The sequence below is a fragment of the Hypanus sabinus genome, chromosome 6, assembly GCF_030144855.1.
Source record: "Hypanus sabinus isolate sHypSab1 chromosome 6, sHypSab1.hap1, whole genome shotgun sequence".
Lineage (NCBI taxonomy): Eukaryota > Metazoa > Chordata > Chondrichthyes > Myliobatiformes > Dasyatidae > Hypanus > Hypanus sabinus.
Window position 1 is genome coordinate 12,289,015 of NC_082711.1, and position 15,203 is coordinate 12,304,217.

General features: G+C 42.4%; 1 protein-coding gene across 3 annotated transcripts in view; it reads left to right on the plus strand.

Annotated features, from left to right (window-relative positions):
* mindy4 (MINDY lysine 48 deubiquitinase 4) overlaps positions 1–15,203 on the plus strand; it is a 331,295-nt gene that overhangs the window by 33,697 nt on the left and 282,395 nt on the right. For all 3 annotated transcript variants that reach the window (XM_059971726.1, XM_059971727.1, XM_059971728.1), the window contains exons 4-5: positions 2,986–3,259; positions 10,272–10,762. In XM_059971726.1, the coding sequence (XP_059827709.1) occupies positions 2,986–3,259; positions 10,272–10,762 (765 nt within the window). The remainder of the gene's footprint in view (positions 1–2,985; positions 3,260–10,271; positions 10,763–15,203) is intronic.

A 15,203-nucleotide genomic window follows, 5' to 3' on the forward strand; every position in this document is an offset into this window, starting at 1 on the left:
GCAAGTTCCATTTTTCCCTGTACCAGTGTCAATGCCCAATAGTCTGCACCATCTCTGATCGATGCATTCATTTGCAGTCTTTGTCTTTTTGTACTCATTGGCATATGCCATCAGTAGTACCTTAGAAATAATTACCTCCAGACATCTTGCACTTTTATCTTCCCCCCCTTATTCCTTGTAGGACATCTTTTTAACTCATGCCATTATTGTTGATACTGACCATTACCTCAGCTTGTTCACTGCCTTTCCTCAGATTGTTCTTCACCCAAGATCCTGAAACCTGGGAGCTGACAATGAATCAGAATCGAGTTTAATATCACTGGCATATGTTGTGGAAATATGTTGTTTTGTGGCAGCAGTACATTCCAATACATAAAAATCTATAAATTACAATTTAAAAATTATGTATATTAAATTAGTAGTACAAAAACAGAAAGAAAAATAATGAGGTCGTTTATATGGGTTTGTTGTCCATTCAGAAATATGGCAGAGGGAAGAAGCAGTTCCTGAAACATTGAGTGTGTGTCTTCAGGCTTCTGTACCACCACCCTGATTGTAGCAATGAGAAGAGGGCATGTCCTTGGTGATAGGAATCCTTAATGATAGATGTCACCTATTCGAAGCATCGCCTTTTTGAAGATGTCCTCGATGCTGGGGAGGTTAGTGCCCATGATGGAGCTCACTGAGTTTGCAACTTTCTGCAACTTTTTTTCAATACTGTACTCTGGCTCTCCATATCAGATGGTGATGCAACCAGTTAGAATGCTCTCCGTGATACATCTATAGAGATTTGTGGGAGTCTTTAGTGACATACCAAGTCTCCTTAAACTCCTATTAAATTTAGCTGCTGTTGTGCTGCCTTTGTAATTGCATCAATATGTTGGGTGGATAGGGCTTCAGGTATGTTGGCATGTGGAAACTTGATACTGCTTACCCTTTCCACTGCTGACACTGCTGTGTGTTCCCTCGACTTCCTCTTCCTGAAGTTCTCAAATCAATTTACTTATGAAACATGGTGTCAAGGATTTGGATTTAGCTGCATTCTCTTGGTAGCTATTGCTTGTTCAGGTACTCAGAGATAAGTGCCAGTTAGAGAATGTACCAAAGTTGATTTTTGTCCTCCTTGTGTGCCCCAGAAAGAGCTTAATTATTTTTGATTTCTTTCTTTATATAAATTTCAATCCTGTTCTGTAAGCATGCATTCAACTCCAGTCTAGTGACATAAGCTTTATTGTCAGTGAGGATATAACAGACACAAAACTTTACTGTATAAAGAACAACAAAGGGGTGGTCAAGGGAGGCAGAGGAGCGACAATGAGATTGCTTCAGTAGTCATCAGAGGATCTGAATGAATATGTCATGAGTGTCACGAATAGTTAGATGAGTGTGTCCCCACTAAGACGTTCAGAATCTTCACCATCCGGAAGCCCTGATGAACCAAGAGATCCATAGTTTGCTGAGGGCTAGATTGGTAGCATTCAGGTCTGGAACATCTGACCAATGAAGATGCTTACATCAGGATGCTCTTCACTAACGACAGCTCGCCATTCAATTCCATTCACCTGTGGAAACCAATTGGTAAGCACCAAGACCTAGGCCTTTATACCTCTTTGTGTAACTGGATCCTCAGTTTCTTCCCCTGTAGACCCCAGTCAGTTCAAATTGGCAACATCTCCTCCATGGTCACCATCAGCATAGGTGCACAACATTGCTGTGTGTTTAGACCTATGCTCTGCTCATTTTAAACTTATGACTGAGGTCAAGTACAGTTTCAATACCATATTTAAGTTTGCTGACGACACCACTGTTCTTGGCCAAATCAAAGGAGGTAATGAATCAGCATGTAGGAGGGAGATTGAAAATGTGGCTGAATGGTGCCACAACAAAAATCTCTCATGTAATGTCAGCAAAGAACTGATTATTGAGGAGAAAGAAACCAGACATCCAGAAACTGAACAGGATTACAGGTGCAGAGGGTCAGTAGCTTCAAATTCCTTGGTGTTATTTCAAAGGATTTGTCCTGCAAACCAACACGTCAGTGCCATTACAAAGAAGGTACAGCAGTACCTCTAAATTCTTATGTTTGTGACGATTTGGCATGTCATCTAAAACTGTAACATACATCTGTAGATGCACAGTGGAGAGCATTCTGACTGGTTGCATCATGGCCTGTTTTGGAAATGCCAATTTCCTTGAACAGAATAGCATACAAAAGGTTGTGGGCACAGCCCAGTCCATCACGGGTACGCCCTGCCCACCACTGAGCATATCTACAAGGAGCGCTGTTGCAGGAAAGCAGCATCCATCATCAAGGAACCCCACCATCTGGGCCATGCTCTTCTCACTTCTGCCACCAGCAAATAGTTTCTGGAGCCTTGGGTTCCAACTCACCAGGTTCAGTAAAAGTTATTACTCCTCAACCATTAGGCTCCTGAACCAGTGTGGATAATTTCATTCACCACAATCTATGGACTCACTTCCAGGGACTCTACCACTCCTGTTCTCAATATTTATTATTTATTTATTTATCTATTATTATTTCTGTATTTGGATAGCTTGTCTTTTGCACATTGGTTGTTTGACTTGCTGTGTAGTTTTTCATAGATTATTTAAATGTTTATTTGTACTTATTGTGAATGCCTGTAAGAAAATGGATCTGAGTAAAATGTATGTACTTTAATATTTTGAAAAGAGTTCATAAAGACTTTTGTATTTGGGTAGTCTCGTGCTCCAATTGTGCTCTTTATTTCATTTTAATATTCTTATAAAATTGGCTCTTGAATACAATTGTTATGGACCTTTTTACATTTGTCAAATGATATAATACAGGAGGTTATTCTCCATTGTTAATCTGTTGGATCTTTGAAAGAGCTGGCCAATTAATCACACTGTTCAGCTCTCCCTGTAGTTACATTAAAAACTGTCTATTTGTTTGTTCATTGTTGAGGTTACTAGCAGGTAACTACAATTCTGATTTATTCTTAGGTTCTCAAATGATTCAACCAATTTGTCCTGTATGTCCGTGACCCCTTGCAAGACCTTACAAAGTTCACTGAAGAAGAAAGATCGATCTCCAGGTGGTAATGGATGCCCTTCAGGTGGTGAACCAGGGCTGCTTCCTGTGAACGTCCTATCGCAAGATTCTTCCAGGGTTAACATGTTTCCCATTGAGGGTAGAGGAACAAATATGGAGCAGAGATCAAGGTCATGTCGCATAGTTCGTGGCATGATGCCTGCCCCAGTCCGTACTGTACAGGAGGTGCGCTGTTAGATAATCCTTTCTGATATTCAAAGTAGATCCCAGAATGCAGCTTCCCTTTTATTTGTTCCTCCCTGCATTATTCCCTGATTTTTTTTTTGCGGGGGGGCAGGGATTTTCAATACATGATTCCAGAAGTCTCAAGTTATTGTTTAAATAATGAATTGAAGCTGTTGTTATTTTTAGTGCTTATAACAAACTTGGGGGATCCCAGGTGCTTTAAAGCTAATGGTGAGTCATTTTGAATTGTGATAATTGTTTAAGAAATGTGACAACCAGTTTGCAAGCTCTTACAAATGTGTGATATTGATCAGATAGTTTAAATTACTTAGCATGCAGATAGTACTAACATTAGCTTTTATTAGATTAACTTTTTAAAAATTATCTTAGCTTTTTTATTTGTCACATGTGTGTCACCGCAATGAAACACAGTGAAATGTGTTGTTTGCAACGTAGTCCTAATATGTACTGGGGGTAGCCCGCAAGTGTTGGCATACTTCTGGCACCAACATATTATGTCCATAACTTACTAACCCTAACCTGCACAACTTTGGAATGTGGGAGGCCACCAGAGCACCTGGAGGAAACCCACACGGTCACGGGGAGAACGTACAAACTCCTCACAGACAGCGAAGGGAATTGAACCCTGATTGGTAATTATTGGTGCTGTTATGGTATTCACTACACTACCGTGCTGTCCCCACTATGCTACAAGATCAAGCCCATCAATGTCCCTCACAAAATACTCAAGATAGTGGAGTTTCACAATTTTGAACTGGTTGTAATGAAGGAAAGTTGTTATATTTTCCAGTTGGAATAATCAGTGGCTTGGAGCAGATATTGGTGTTCTAGCGCATGTTGGCTATTGTTTTACACATTTCAGGAGGCAATAGGTTGAGCTGGTGCCATCAAAAGGGTGGCATGGTGATGAGGCGCTTAGTGTAATGCCATTATGCCGGTGGCTGGGTTCAATTCCTGCCACTTGTAAGGAGTTTATACATTCTCACTGTGATCACGTAGGTTTCTTCTGAATGCCCTGGGTTCCTCCTAAGTTCCAAAGATGCTCTGGTTAGTAGGGTAATTGGTCATATGGGTGTAATTGGACAGTGTGGGCTCATTGGGCCAGAAGGGCCTGTAAGTCTCTAAATCTCTAAGTTTCTAAAGAGGCCTTGTCAAATTGCTGTAGTACCTTGCGTAGATGGTATACTAAAAATGGAGGGAGGGAAAGTTGGGGTAGAGGACAGGATACTTATCAAACAGGCAGCTTTCTCTGGGGTGATGTGTGGGGCTTCTTGAGTGTTGATGGAGCTGCACTTGTTCAGGTGGTGTCTTTTATATCTCTCCATGTGCCTTATGAATAATGGAAATATTTTGATCTCAATGAATCATGTATCACAAAATAGTCAGCCACAGATCTGCTGTCAGCTGTAGTGAGCTTCATATGAACAAGGAATTTAAATTGCACCCTGGTGTATAGGATAACAAATGAATCTGAATCTAGGATTTTTGTAGTTGATTCTGTAAAGTTCCTGTTCAGTAATGCTAGAAAGATATTTTGGCATTAGGCTGACCTTGGGCAGGTTGTCAGGTTCTGTCTTGGAGATAAACATGGGCTTACACTAATTTGATGTGGAAAATCACTTGTGAGTTACGATTTATTCCTGAATTTGCAGCTACTTCAGCTGTTCAAATTAAGCTGAATAATGCAATCATCAGTACATATTACTTACAAATTTTCAGTGGTGAAATATCCAAGGATTGGGATTGAGTTGCAGCAAACACAGCTGTCTCTTTTCATTCTTGGTTAGATTCCATTAGACCAAAATAAATGTATATAAATTAAATTAAATAAGTAGTGCAAAAAGAGAGTAAAAAAAATATAGTGAGGTAGTGTACATGGGTTCATTGTCCATTCAGAAATCTGATAGCGCAGGTGAAGAAGCTGTTCCTGAAACATTGAGTGTGTGTTTTCAGGCTCCTCTATACTACCTCTTTGATGGTACCAATGAGAAGAGGGTGAGTTCTGGGTGATAGGGTTCCTTAATGATGGATGCCAACTTTTTGAGGCATTGCCTTTTGAAGATAGCCATGATGCTGGGGAGGCTACTGCCCATGATGGAGAAGGCTGAATTTGTAACATTCTGCAGCTTCTTCCAATCCTTTGCAATGGCCCCTCTATACTAGATGGTGATGCAACCAGTTAGAATGTTCTCCGTGGTACGTTTGTAGAAATTTCATCGAGTCTTGTGTGACACACCATTTTGACAAACTCCTAATGAAGTATTTCCGCTGTCATAACTTCTTTGTAAGTGCATTGATATATTGGGCACAGGATAGATCTTCAGGGATGTTGACAGCTTCTCCTTGTCAAATTTCAGGGTGAATTCGATTATATTATGATCACTTTTCCCTAAGGTTTATTTTACCCTAGGCACTCTAATTAGTTCTGGTTCATTGCACAACACCCAACCTAGACTAGCTGGTCTCCTTGTCTGCATGTCAATAGACAATAGGTGCAGAAGTAGACCATTCGACCCTTCGAGCCTGCACCACCATTTTGAGATCATGGCTGATCAATTACCATCAATACCCGGTTCCTGCCTTGTCCCCATATCCCTTGATTCCCCTATCCATAAGATACTTATCTAGCTCCTTTTTGAAAGCATCCAGAGAATTGGCCTCCACTACCTTCTGAGGTAGTGCATTCCAGACCCCCACAACTCTCTGGGAGAAGAAGTTTTTCCTTAACTCTATCCTAAATGACCTACCCCTTATTCTCAAACCGTGCCCTCTGGTACTGGACTCTCCCAGCATCTGGAACATATTTCCTGCCTCTATCTTGTCCAATCCCTTAGTAATCTTATATGTTTCAATCAGATCCCCTCTCAATCTGCTTATTTCCAGCGTGTACAAGCCCAGTCTCTCTAACCTCTCTGCATAAGACAGTCCGGACATCCCAGGAATTAACCTCGTGAATCTACGCTGCACTTCCTCTACAGCCAGGATGTCCTTCCTTAACCCTGGAGACCAAAACTGTATGCAATACTCCAGGTGTGGTCTCACCAGGGCTCTGTACAAATGCAAGAGGATTTCCTTGCTCTTGTACTCAATTCCCTTTGTAATAAAGGCCATCATTCCACTAGCCTTCTTCACTGCCTGCTGCACTTGCTCATTCACCTTCAGTGACTGATGAACAAGGACTCCTAGATCTCTTTGTATTTCTCCCTTACCTAACTCTACACCGTTCAGATAATAATCTGCCTTCCTGTTCTTACTCCCAAAGTGGATAACCTCACACTTATTCACATTAAACACCATCTGCCAAGTATCTGCCCACTCACCCAGCCTATCCAAGTCACCCTGAATTCTCCTAACATCCTCATCACATGTCACACTGCCACCCAGCTTAGTATCATCAACAAATTTGCTGATGTTATTCTCTATGCCTTCATCCAAATCGTTAACGTAAATGGTAAACAGCTGTGGTCCTAATACCGAGCCCTGTGGCACCCCACTAGTCACCACCTGCCATTCCAAGAAACACCCATTCACCGCTACCCTTTGCTTTCTATCTGCCAACCAGTTTTCTATCCATGTCAATGTCTTCCCCCTGATGCCCTGAGCTTTGATTTTACCCACCAATCTCCTATGTGGGACCTTATCAAATGCCTTCTGAAAATTGAGGTACACTACATCCACTGGATCTCCCTTGTCTAACTTCCTGGTTACATCCTCGAAAAACTCCAACAGATTAGTCAAGCATGATTTACCCTTGGTAAATCCATGCTGGCTCGGCCCAATCCTATCACTGTTATCTAGATATGCCACTATTTCATCCCTAATAATGGACTCTAGCATCTTTCCCATCACCGATGTCAGGCTGACAGGTCGATAGTTCTCGGTTTTCTCCCTCCCTCCTTTCTTAAAAAGTGGGATAACATTTGCCATTCCCAATCCTCAGGAACTGATCCTGAATCTAAGGAACATTGGAAAATGATTACCAATGCATCAGCAATTTCCAGGGCCACCTCCTTTAGTACCCTAGGGTGCAGACCATTTGGACCTGGGGATTTGTCAGCCTTCAGTCCCATCAGTTTTCTCATCGCAGTTTCCTTCCGAATGTCAATCTGTTTCATTTCCTCTGTTACCCTATGTCCTTGGCCCATCCATATATCTAGGAGATTGCTTGTGTCTTCCTTAGTGAAAACAGATCTAAAGTACTCATTAAATTCTTCTGCCATTTCTCTGTTTCCCATAACAATTTCACCCAATTCATTCTCTAACATTGTTCTTAACTATCTTCTTTCTCTTCACATACCTAAAAAAGCTTTTGCTATCTTCCTTTATATTCCCGGCTAGCTTGCATTCGTACCTCATTTTTTCTCCACGTATTTTTTTTTAGTTAAGTTCTGTTGTTCCTTAAAAACTTCCCAATCATCTGTCCTCCCACTCACCTTAGCTCTGTCATATTTCCTTTTTTTTAATGCTATGCAATCTCTGACTTCCTTTGTCAACCACTGTGGCCCCTTTCCCCCCTTTGAATCCTTCCTTCTCTGGGGGATGAACTAATTTTGCACCTTGTGCATTATTCCCAAGAATACCTGCCATTGCTGTTCCACTGTCTTTTCTGCTAGGCTATCCGTCCAGTCAACTTTGGCCAGTTTCTCCCTCATGGCTCCATAGTTTCCCCTGTTCATCTGCAACACTGACACCTCCGATCTGCCCTTGTCCTTCTCAAATTGCAGATAAAAGCTTATCATATTATGATCACTACCTCCTAATGGCTCCTTTACTGCAAGATCGCTTATCAAATCCTGTTCATTACATAACACTAAATCCAGAATAGTCTTGTCCCTGGTCAGCTCTCGTACAAGCTGTTCTAAGAAAACATCCCGTAGGCACACTACAAACTCCCTATCCTGTGGTCCAGCACCAACCTGATTCTCCCAGTTCACCTGCATGTTGAAATGCTCCATAACTACTGCGACATTACCTTTGCCACATGCCAATGTTAACTCCCTATTCAACTTGCAGCCAATATCCACGCTACTGTTTGGTGGCCTGTAAACAACACCCATTTGGGTCCTTTTGCCCTTACTGTTCCTCAGTTCTATCCACACAGACTCTACTTCTCCTGACCCTATGTCCCCCCCTTGCAAAGGACTGAATCTCATTCCTTACCAACAGGGCCACCTCACCCCCTCTGCCCACATTTCTGTCCCTACGATAGCACGTATACCCTTGTACGTTCATTTCCCAGGTCTGATCTCCCTGCAGCCATGTCTCCGTTATCCCAACATTATATTTACCCATTCGCACCTGGGCTTCAAGCTCATCCGCCTTATTTCTGACACTTCGTGCATTCAGATATAGAATTTTTAACCCATTTCTCCTCTCTCTGTTTGAATCGCTGCCTATTGTGCTTAACCCAGCTCCCCGAACTCCCATCGGGCTATACGCCCCTAGAATTTTGTTGTCCTTCCTAAATTTACTTATTCTTTCAACACATTTAACTCCATGTTCCGTCAGACCATCCCTCTGTACACGAGTCCTCCTTATCACTTGTTCCGCCCCATCTTCCTCTACTACATACTTAATATTCCGGAACCGTGTAGTCCCCACCTGTCCTTTATTCTTCCTCTCGCTATCCTCTCTCACATTCCGGATCCCCGCCCCCTGCAAATTTAGTTTAAACCCCCCCCCCAAGAAGCACTAGCAAACTTCCCTGCAAGAATGTTAGTACCACTCCAGTTCAGGTGTAAACCGTCCCTTCGGAACAGATCCCACCTTCCCTGGAACAAAGCCCAATTATCTACAAACCAGAAGCCCTCCCTCCTGCACCATCCTCTCAGCCACATATTAATCTTTATAATCCTTCTGTTCCTTGCCTCACTCGTACGTGGCACAGGTAGCAATCCTGAGATTGTTACCCTGGAGGTCCTGCTCTTCAGCTTCGCACCTAACTCCCTGAACTCCCTACGCAGGACCCCCTCACTCATCGTACCCACGTCATTGGTCCCTACCTGGACCACAACATCTGGATTCTTGCCCTCCCTCTCGAGAATAACCTGCACCCGATCTGAGATGTCTCGGACCCCGGCACCAGGGAAGCAACATACCATCCGAGACTCCCGATCTTCCCCACGAAATCTCCTATCCGCCCCCCTGACTATAGAATCCCCTATCAATACCCCTCTCTTCTCTCCCCTCCTCCCCTTCCTAGTCAAGGGTCCAACCTCAGGGCCAGAGACAGGACCACTGCAGCTTGTTCCTGGTAGGTCATCCCCACCAACAGTATCCAAAACGGTATACTTATTTTTGATGCCCTTTCAATACAATGAGTATCCTTGGGCTTTAAGCTTCCAGCTGTATTCTTCTTTCAGCCATGATTTAGTGATGCCCACAATGTCAAGCATGTCAATCTGTAACTGCTACCTTGTTCCATATAGTGTGCACATTCAAATATACACCTTCAGTCCTGTATTCACCTTTTTTGATTTTGTCCGCATTTTACAGTGCAACTCATCCTGTTGACTGCAAGTTTGCTCTATCATCAGCCTCCCCTTACTTGGACGTTAGCTTGGAGATGAGTGTGCTTATATAGAGATATGCAGTTGTCCCTTCCTAACTCTGAGTCCGCTGTGATACGCAGTTCGGTGCATGCATCTCGTACCCTGTGACAGTCAAGGGCTTACACCTTGGCAATGTTACTATTTGAAAAATGCTCTCCAAAAATAATTGTTGAAGTAATTTGCACCTTGCTAATTGAAATGAAAAGAAAACTCTAATAAACTCAAAAGATTAGCCCTCATGCATTCTGATTCTGCAGTTTACTGAATCCACAGAATCCTCATGTGCTCCAATTTGATGATTCTTTACATAAAACAAATTGCTCCCTTGCTGTAGCCCTGTAGTACTGTATCCTTGCATGTGCCGTGCTGTCCTTAAATTGCTTCACACCAGCATTATCTCTGCACAGCTGATTGATCTTCCATTTTCCATTGTTGTGCAGGACCCCTCCAAAAAGCGCCTAAGCAAACGAGGCTCGGGATCCAACCTGACCCTGCACGTGATTGAGAGCGACGTTGACAGCGGCACCTGCTTGAAGGGCTACACACGGCAGGCAAGCAGCTCGTGCGAGTGCATTGCTGGGTCTGACTGGCTGCCCGCTACCGGCACCCTGGTGGATCACGTGGCAGAAGGCCCGTCTTCTCAGGACTACCCACAGATGAAGCCCCCGGGCTACTATCCTGGCGGCCGCTGCAGTCAGAAGCCGCAGGATTTCCGATGGTACCACGAGCCAGTTGATGACCTCGGCATTGAAAGGTTACCAGAACGGGCAAGATGCCAGACCCCAAGTGGTCTGGAGATGAAGCATCCCCCGAACCTGAATGCCAACGTGCCTGAAAGGAGCAGGAAGGTGAAGTTTGCACCAGAATGCATGAACATTGAGCACAAGGCTAGAGACAGTGATGCTCCGAGTATTGAGGACCTACATGCCAGGTATGCACCCACTCTCAAACTGCTGCACATGTTGGCAGATGAATTGTAGGCTCAAGCCTCAGTTAGCACCTCAGGAGCAGATAGGAACTGCTACCAGGATATATTAACTTAAGCAGGCTTTCCCTCTTGACTCTTTTCTGGTCAGTGTTGAAGGTAGGCTTGGTACAGGGTGATACGGATTTATTGGTGAAATGGCAGACAGAGTTTAACCCAGATAAATATGAGGCGATGCATTTTCTGAGCACTGAGTTCAAGTCATTCACTGAGAAGGGTGGAGTCTGAGGGAGAACATGGAGTACAAGTCCAGAGTCCCTTGAAGGTGAAAACGCAGGATGATGACATGATTAAAAGGCATAAACCAGAACAGGGCAGTTACGTTACAACTTTATAAAAAGTTGGTTGAACCTCAGCTGGAGGACTGTGTAATATTTTGGTTGCTACACTTTTGAAAGGTATGATTTCTCTGGAGAGAGTGCAAAGGAGGTTCATCAGGATGTATGTTACTTCTAGATTTTTGCTTTTAAATAATTTTTTTGCATGATATCTTTGCAATTTTGTTTGCTTACAAAACTTGCTGCTTTCAAAGTTTTTGTTCATGCTGGTAAATGTGAACACGTGGTTTGTTCTTTATTATCTGATTATTTAAAAATGTAGTAAAACTTCCAGTCTGACATGCTTAGATTTTGGTAACTGTAGTCTTAACAGATTTTCCTGACTATTGGATTTTACTTATTCAGTTAAATTCAATAGAATAATGAATTTTCCAGTATACCCAGAAGTTTACAGGGCGCATTGGGACTGGGGAGCCAATGTGTAAATAGAAGGACAGTACTCGGCACCCGGTGAGTCAGGTGCTAAACTGGGAGGATTTACAATTAGTTAGAAGCTCATTGGAGTTGCCCTGCATGACTGTTTGCAGTCAAACACACACTCTGATGGTGGGTAAATACTGGAAGTAAGTGGGCTGGCAGCATCTGTGGAGAGAGATATAAATTCATATTTTTTTCTTTCAGTAACTAGGGATGTGCAATAAATGCTGGCTTAGCTGGTGATGTCCACATCCCGTAAATTAACAAAAAAAACTGTTGATTAAAACTTGCTGCTCTGCTACCCTGTCTCTTGCTATTTATCCAGTTCCTTATTAAGGCAAATTACTGGTCTAAATTTTTTTCCTGAAGCCACGTGTGGCTGTAACGAGCAGGTTTTCATCCACTATTTAACATTGTATACTTTTATAAGTTTGAGGTTTTTTTTTAAACACTTCCTGTAATGTGCCAGAATCTTTCTGTGTAAATAATTGTAATCAGGAAGAGGGCAGCTACCACTTTATGCAGAGCAAGGTTCCACAAACTGGTCAGATAATGTTTGATGTGCTTTAAAGTTAATCTTTTCTGCCCACCGAACAGGTTTGGGTATAAATATTATCTTGAAGCTAAGTTTAACTCTTTCTTGCATATCAGCACGAAGAGGATGCAATCCTGGTGTTGAGCATGGTGTTAGATGTTGCACATGCACTGCCCCCCTTTCAGTAACGTTGGTGGTGTACAAGTCCTGTTGACATCAACAGTGTATAGGTTGAGAGTTTCAAGTTCCTAGGCCTGTCCTGGTCCAACCATGTAAGTGCCACGGCCAAGAAAGCTTATCAACAACTTCCTCAGGAGGCTAAAGAAATTTGCCGTGTTTCCATTGACCCTTACCAGTTCTTATCAATACATTATCAAAAGCATCCTGACTGCATGTATCATGGCTAGGTATGGCAGTTGCTCTACCAATGCTTGCAAAAAAAAAGCTGCAGCTATTTGTGCATACAGCTCAGAACATCATGGAAACTAGCCTCTCCTCCATGAATGCTGTCTACAGTTCTCACTGCCTTAGTAAAGCAGCCAACGAGTAGAAGATACAATAGCCTAATAGCACGCGCCACCAGGCTTCTACCCTGGTGTTTAAAAAAAAATGTAAGATAGTTCCCCAATACAAGATAGTTTCTCAACTTCACAAGTCACCCTGTTATGATCTTGTACCAAATTGTCTACTGCACTTCACTTTCTGTATAGCTGTTGCGCTTAATTCAGCATTCTGTCGTCGTTTTACCTTGCTCTATCTCAATGCTCTATATAATGATTTGATCTGTATGAAGTATGCAAGACAAGCTTTTCACTGTCTCCATGCATGTGACAATAATAAACCAATTTCAACCTCAAAATGTACCAGTATACAATGAAGGGGTTTTCTTGCGTACTATTTATACAGATCAAGTCATTACATGTGACCCTAATAAACCAACTTCAGTTCCAGAGGTAAGTGAAAGGCTAGGGTGATGGAGTCTGCTTTGAACCTGTTTCAAAACGAGATTTTGTCAAGCTCCATCTTTGTGGTGAGTCGCTTGCCACAAGAGTACCCAGCTGCTCACACAATCTAATATTAATGTTGTTGGAGGAGTTACATCTCTGATTTGCTTGTGTGTTTAAGAACCAGCTATTACTTGGTGAATCAACTGATGCATTCTTTTCTCATGATCCCATTGACCAGCCAATAGCAGGTACATCTCACCATGATTTCCTCCATGGACTCCATCTGGGTTGACTCTGCAATTAAATTTTGTGGGAGTATGGTAGTGCAGTCAGAAAGTCACACAGCATGGACAATCCCTTGTCCCTTTTGTGCACCATACTCATTCAAACACCTACGTGACCATACCAGATGGTAAAGAAGGCGTATGGTATGCTTGCCTTCATTGGTTAGAGAATTTACTGTAAGAGTAAGGAAGTTGTGTTGCAGCTTTACACAACTTTGGTGAGGCTGTGCTTGGAGTATTGTGTGCACCTCTGTTCACCCCATTATTGGAAGGATGTGGAGGCTTTGGAGAGGGAGCAGAAGAGGTTCACCAGGATGTTGAATGGATTAGAGTTTTAAGGAGAAGTTAGTCAAACTTGTTTTTTTTTTCTCTCTGGAGCATTGGCGACCTGACAGAATTTGATAAAACTGTGAGGGTCATTGATGGGGTTGCATCGATAGTTTCTTTGTTTCCCAGGGTAGAATAGTTAAAATACTAGGGACCAGGAGGTGGCCTGTCGTGGGGTTGGAGGCTTGTCTGTGTGTGGGTGGCGTTGGGTGGGAAAGGGGCTTGTTGTGTATTGGCCATGTGCTGCTCTGCTGAAAATTGTGGGCATGCTATATTGGCACCAGAAGGTGTGGCAGCACTTAAGGCTCCAGAATTTCATCTTCCAGAACTAGGGCCATATCCAAGTTTCAACTGCCCACCTGAAACTTTCTTAAAGTATTTGAAGATTATCTGCCTCTACCATCCTCTCATGTAATACACTTAGATTCTAATCATCCTCAGGGTGAAGGAATCCTCTCTAAATGTCCTACTCTTGCCGTGAACTTCGGCTGCATGGTCATAGGAGGAGGAAAAATTCTCACTACCGTGTCCCGAACCTCATGAATTTGTATAAATTGATCAAAACGTGGGTTTGTCAAGGATTGCAGTTTATTTTTTGTTATTTGAGGGTACATCAGTTGAAACCGGTGATCTATTTCTGATTTTATGAAAATTTAATTTGAACAGATTAGGTGTAGAACGTCAACAGGTTTCATGTTCAAAAGAGTCGCAGAGTGATATAACATGGAAACACTGCAACCTTCAGGCTCTGGACTGGTGTGGATAACTTTCACCACCATTCTGAACTGAACTGACTTTACACCTACAGACTTGTGTTCAAAGACTTGTCACATCTTATATCCTCAGCATTATATTTATCTGCACAGTTTGTCTTCTACATATTGGTTCTTTGTCAGTTTATGTAGTTTTTCATAGAGTCACTTATCTTTTTTCTATCTCTCTCTGCATCTTGTGGAATCTAACCTTCCAGACTACCCTACCATGCGAGATCTTGTCAAAAGCCAAGATAAAGTCCTTATAAACAGCATCCACTGCCTGACTCTCATATATCCTATTGGTTAGGTCTTTGAAAAATTCTTTATCAGACACAGTTTCCCAGACACAAACATGCTGACTGTCCATGATTAGACATTTTCAATCCAAATATATATATAGTCCCTCAGAATTCTCTCCTGTAGCTTACCCACCACTGACGTCAGACTCATCAGCCTGTAGTTCCCTGGCTTTTCTTTGCTGACCTTTTAAATAATGTATGATATTAACCTCTCTCCAGTCTTCCAAAACTTCACCCGTGGTTAAAGATCAAACAAATATCCTTGCAAGGGCCTCTACAATTTCTTTTCGAGCTTACTACAAGGTCCGAAGATTCACTGTGTTTCACCCTGGAGATTTAACACCTGAATGTGCTCTAATACCACCAATACCTTCTTTCTTGTTTGTGAGTCAAAACTTCATCACTCATTTCCCTCATTTTTTTTAGCATCCTTCATTTTCTCCACAGTAAAAATTGATGAAAAATATTATAAATCTTGATCATCT